General features: G+C 43.6%; 1 protein-coding gene across 2 annotated transcripts in view; it reads right to left on the minus strand.

The window, feature by feature from the left end:
- The window catches only part of HDHD5 (haloacid dehalogenase like hydrolase domain containing 5), a 39,962-nt gene extending 34,678 nt beyond the window's left edge, over window positions 1-5,284 (minus strand). The window contains exons 1-3 of one of the 2 annotated variants that reach the window (XM_040436773.1): window positions 5,119-5,284; window positions 3,886-4,041; window positions 2,654-2,857 (exon numbers count right to left, since the gene is read on the minus strand). In XM_040436773.1, coding sequence (XP_040292707.1) covers window positions 2,654-2,857; window positions 3,886-4,008 — 327 coding nt within the window. In that variant the 5' untranslated portion in view covers window positions 4,009-4,041; window positions 5,119-5,284. Of the gene's footprint in view, window positions 1-2,653; window positions 2,858-3,885; window positions 4,042-4,943; window positions 5,063-5,118 lie in introns of those variants that run through there. The other variant, XM_040436781.1, reaches the window with a different exon arrangement.
- Between the last annotated feature and the right edge of the window lie 716 nt (window positions 5,285-6,000).

Raw genomic sequence — 6,000 nt, forward strand, 5'->3', positions numbered from 1 at the left:
AACAAAATGCTGCAAGCAGCTGTTTAACCGGACCTCAGGCATAATTGTGCCTTGCGATCCTGTGCATCCGATTGGCTGTGGTTACAGTGCCATTCACTTTAATGGATCGTCACGCCCTCTCCTGCCCCACAACATAGTGAGCCGGCCGCGATGTAGTGCATTCTGGACAGAATCATCTGGTGTGAACAAGGACTAAACTTAGAGTCATTTCACACCACAAAGACTGGAACGCAAGCCAGCCACCTCCATGCATAAGGAAGCGCGGCGGTGCATTGAAATATGGTTTTGATTTAAAATTATTTTTTGTATCAGGACAAGTAGATTGAGCCCCCGCTTTAGTCCTTCGACAAGTTTTTTTTATTTTTTATTTCCACACCCCTGCATGGCACTTTTTTTTCCCCAAAGATCCCCCCCCCCCCCCCCCCCCCGTTCGTCCGCTGTTGGTGTTGATTTTGGCGCCTTATATTATAAATGAGCCAACTCGGTTATACTAGGCGGAGACTCGCAGTTTCGCTGGGGGCGGTTCTTTTCTCCCTGGCTGTGAGCACATCCAACCAGAGCCCACCGCTCTTAGCCAGGAAGAATGAGCTACTCCCTGGCATCAGGGAGGCCGCCCTATAAGGTAAGAATATAATTAGACTAGGGCTAAACTGATGAAAGGTCCTCTTTAAATGTGGAATTTGATCTCAAGCCCTGCTTGATGTGACGGAATTGCTCCTGTTTTTAACCATAGTAGCACCAGAGAAATAGTGATGGAGATGGGAATGTGTACTAACTATATTTAAGGGAGGTCGCGACCTGATAGATTATGTGAATATGCGGAAGTTTGAGAAAGCTAGAAAACTATGAGAGGTATGAGTTGTGAAAGAGACGGGAAAGTTTAAGAACAATTAGTACCATACCTTGGGGTGAGGGAGGAGTTTTAGGGAGCAAAAGTTCTGGTAATGAAAAGTTGTAATCTCCAATTGGCTGAAAGTGACCATGTGACTGGGATCTAGTAGTTGAATAGGATTTATGAATGGAAGCGATATCGGAGTGATCTGAATGAAACATGAGAGAGGAGTATACGGTAAGTAGTGATACTATGTGTATGGTGGATAGGAACAAAGTCCTTCAGTATTTTATTGGTGAAAAGAAATATGGACTATGAATTTAGAGGAATGGATAGTTATTTATGTTAAGATTTTATAGGGTATAAATGAGTTTTATTATAATGAAGTTCATGTAAATTTGCCTGACTAAGGTAGACAGGAGGGATTTATGTGGATTTACAACCCGAAAGTGGGTAGAGTGTTCACCCCTGTTGAAGCGTGAGCGAAACCCGGGTCGGGCAGAAACACAAGGGTTATCCAGTGCTTTATGATATGTTTTAAATTTGATTACGTTTGTGAGTATAATACATTTTTACGATTTGACCCTTGTTGATGGTACTTCACTATCGGTGCAACCTCTTTGATGATTCACAGAGTGGCTCACTGAGAAGGAGGGCGATTGGTGTGGATATCAATGTTTTCCTATGTCTGAAAGTGCAGATGGCCCTAACCTAAAAAGGAACAATTCCTGAGGATTTAAAGCAGCGCGGTCCGATAAACGCCAAGACTGACTGTGTGAATTCTACCCACTTCACTTTAGGACCTGCAGCGCAAAAGTGACAGGCAACGTATCGGAGACTTTTAAAGGGTTTTTACCACCAGAAATACTGTTATGTAGCTGACTGATATAGCAATGCGCTAATGTCAGCAGTCTGTTCTTTTCAGTGATACCAATTTGAAGTGTGTGCGACTTTTTGATCACTTTTTATAAAAAAATTATTGGGTAGGTTAAGTGACAAAAAAATGGTAAATTGGTTTTTATTTTTTTCCCGTTACGCCATTTGCCATTAATATTGTTATATTTTAATTGTAAGGGCATTTTCGCTCGCGGCCATGCCCATGATGTTTATTTTTTTTATTGGTGAAAGGATAACTGTCATATTTATTTATTTTTTGCTAAAGTGTAGGGCAAGTGATAGGTAACAATTTTGCAATAGACTTTATTTAGCCAAAATGTTTATTTTTGGTAGAAAACTGGGGCTGAAATGGCCCTTAGCAGCACTCTTTAAAAGAGCGTTGCTAAGGGGCATCCGTCTCCTATAAAAAAAGGGGAGATGGGCTGTGCAGACGCTGTGCTTCTGACTCCCGTGCTTCCCTGGGAGACAGAAGGCTGGGCACAGGAGTCTTAGGAGTTAAAATTACATTTATATTCCCCCTTTCTATGCAATCTAATGCTCTGTTACATTCACTGACCTGCGATCGCTGTGATAATAACTCATGAAGCAGCCGCCGGAAGTAGAAGCACTGTGCGCAGTGAGACGGCTGCTACATGAATTATTATCACAGCGATCGCAGGTCAGTGAATGTTACGAAGCATTAGATTGCATAGAAAGGGGGAATATAAATGTAATTGAATTTTCATAGTTTTGAATTCGCATCGTTTTGCAGAACTTACCAACATGATGTTTTTTTAAGAATGATCTACAGTTTTCCCTATGCAGCCCCCACTCATGATCTGCAGACCTCCCCTCTATTACCTCTATGCACCCTAATTTGGCATAAGGGAAACTCGTGGGAATAGGAACATGGAGTTTACACTGATAGTAGAAAGATTTTCTGACCTCGATCCCCAGCACTCTGCTCAGTTCCGCTGCTCGCTCCTGGCGCAGGCAATTACCCGCATTGGTCACAAACACGACTGGAACCGCCAGCTTCCCATTACTGTCCAGCAACTTCCTAAAAGCTTCAGCAGCACCGGGAATGGGATTTCTGCCCCTGACCAACACACCATCTATGTCGAACAGCAGGCCAAAGCTTGGGGATGACTGAAAGATATAAAAAGAAAAAGCAAGGGGTCAAACAGCACAATTACAAACACTTTAACCCCTTCAGGACCAGGTCAATTTTGTCAAAAATGTTTTTGATTTATCCTTATCTTTGCTTTCCAAGAGCCATAACTTATTTAGTTTTCAGCTGACAAAGCCGTATGAGGGCTTATTTTTTGTGGGACGAGTTGGAATTGCAAAACTGCAGGGAAAAAAATATATTTGTGGGTTAAAAAAAAAAAAAGGAAAAAAATAAAATTCGGCCATTGTTGTTTGGGTGTTACAAAATGACATGTTAACTTTATTCTGCGGCTCAGTACGATGACAGCAATACAAAAAAAAAAAAAAACTTTTTTTTTTACATTTATTTAATATGATCGGAAAAACCCTTTTACCCTTTCCTGACCTCAGCCATACATGTAGGTTCTGCTTAAAAGCTCAACAGGCACCATAGCCAGCATACACCCGGAGGCAATGTCCGTGTTTGGCAATAAAACGAATCACTTGCATTTAATCCTCCAGATGCCATGGTTAATTGTGACCATAGCATCTGATGGGTCTTTCCCCGGGAGCTCACGGCTCTCCCACGCTGAGATCAAGGGAGACAATGGGGGAAATTTATTAAACTGGTATAAAGTAGAACTGGCTTAGTTGCCCATAGCAACCAATCAGATTTTACCTTTCATTTATCACAGCTCCTTTGAAAATCTGATTGGTTGCTATGGGCAACTAAGCTAGTTCGATAAACCTTCCCCAATGTGTTTGCTGTGGAAAATAGACCTTGTCATAAATGAAATGCCTCCTCTGACAGTCCATGCACCAGACTAAAATCTCGTCCAGCTCCTAGCTGGTGTAGATTTTAGTCAACCTTTAGGCCAGTTTCTAGATTTACTCAAAATGCCATTTAATTAAAACATCTATATGATACCTCTATACAAATGAAATATGCTCATGGTTTGGCAGGAGAACCAAGAGGGCACACTAGATGGCAGTTCCCTGATGTCAGATTTGCTGGAAGCAATACTTACATTAGAAGCAAAGAAGCGTCGTAATCCCGGGGATGAGGCCGTGAACGATGCCCCCTGGGGCCAGGCTGATCTCTTCTTCACCAGCCTGGAAAGGAAACGCTTCCAACCTACGAAGGCGCCCATTGTCAGCAGTCAACCGAGCAGTATAAAGACGCCCTGGAAACAAAAATTTGAGTATAATCCAGTCAATATCCAGTATGAGAGAGTGCAATGCTTTATAAAGTACTACTGGCATTACCACCTCTCCACCTGCTAGACTGGCACAACTATTATGCCTCTCCTCCTGCTAGACTGGCACTGCCATTATGCCTCACCACCTGCTAGACTGGCACTACTATTGTGCCTCACTCCCTGCTAGACTGGCACTGCCATTATGCCTCACCACCTGCTAGACTGGCACTACTATTGTGCCTCACTCCCTGCTAGACTGGCACTGCCATTATGCCTCACCACCTTCTAGACTGGCACTACCATTATGCCTCACCACCTTCTAGACTAGCACTACCATTATGCCTCACCTCCTGCTAGACTGGCACTGCCATTATGCCTCATCTCCTGCTAGACTGGCACTACTATTATGCCTCACTCCCTGCTAGACTGGCAGTGTCATTATGCCTCACCACCTTCTAGACTGGCACTGCCATTATGCCTTACCTCCTGCTAGACTGGCACTGCCATTATGCCTCACCACCTTCTAGACTGGCACTACCATTATGCCTCACCTCCTGCTAGACTGGCACTGCCATTATGCCTCATCTCCTGCTAGACTGGCACTGCCATTATGCCTCACATCCTGCTAGACTGGCACTGCCATTATGCCTCACCTCCTGCTAGCATGGCACTGCCATTATGCCTCACCTGCTAGACTGGCAAAGCCGTTATGCCTCACCTGCTAGACTGGCACTACCATTATGCCTCAACTCCTGCTAGACTGGCACTACCATTATGCCTCATCGCCTTCTAGACTGGCACTGCCATTATGCCTCACCCCCTGCTAGATTGGCACTGCCATAATACATTAGTCCCTTACAGACTGGCACTACAACTACTTACACAACCTGATAGATTGGAGTCCAGCACTGAAATGCATTAGGAACAGACGCCCTTTCTTCTCCCCAGAAAACTGTACCAAAAGAGTAACAGCCGAGCCGCACAAATATTCACTGTGACCCTCTACTTGTCCCTGATTCCATGACAGCTAACACAAAACTACGAGTCCCAGAATGCACTTACTATTGATTTCGCCGTATGACCGTGAAGATGCTGACGGGATATGTAGTCCAGAACCGAATCGGTTTCACGAATTTAATCCGGGGAATTCCAGTTGACAGCACGAAGCACGAGAATGTGAAATATAAAAAGATCGCAAAGACTCGAGCAAACCCTATACGTCTATGTCCTCTTCAGAACAACGGTCTGTTTAATAGCGGCGGCCATGTTTCTGGAGACCGCATAGGCGCATACCCTCTCTGTCTAGAAGATTTCCTTATACATTATGGCTCTTGCAGGGGGGGACAAACTCCGAACCCAGCAAGTTCTCTTCCGGAAATATGACGTCAATGCTAGGCAACTGCAACATTTACATATCTGAGGTAAAATGAAAGTAGAAACTAACCTTCCCGCTTTTGTGTTCATTGTGAGGCATTTATTTCTTTTGACTTTAGTTACATTTTGTAGCCCCCAAAAAGTCCATGTTGCTGCACCAAATTTATGAACTGGCGCTCAGTTTGATAAAATTTTGCGTACCAAATTTGATAAAGCAGCCCTGTAATTTTTTAACTACTAAATTTCTCCAAATGTAGCTGGAAATGGATCTAACGCAGAGACCCCCTGGCAAATGTAGCAAAAGCAAAGGGACAAAATACATGTGCTGATTTAATGGCAGCTCAGAATAGAATCTGCCTCTGAGAACGACTGGTATGAATGCCGCCAAATATTCCTCAAATACACAGAAACGTATTTAACCCTCTTTCCATCAATGCAGTGGGAAACCCACAGTCTAAAACACTTCAAGGAGGTGACTTGCTGTTTCTGATGTGTATATTTTTTTAAACAGCTGCTTAACCCCTTAAGGACTCAGCCCTATTTCACCTGAAGGACTTGGCCATTTTTTGC

The sequence above is a fragment of the Bufo bufo genome, chromosome 1 (assembly GCF_905171765.1).
Source record: "Bufo bufo chromosome 1, aBufBuf1.1, whole genome shotgun sequence".
NCBI classification, from domain to species: domain Eukaryota; kingdom Metazoa; phylum Chordata; class Amphibia; order Anura; family Bufonidae; genus Bufo; species Bufo bufo.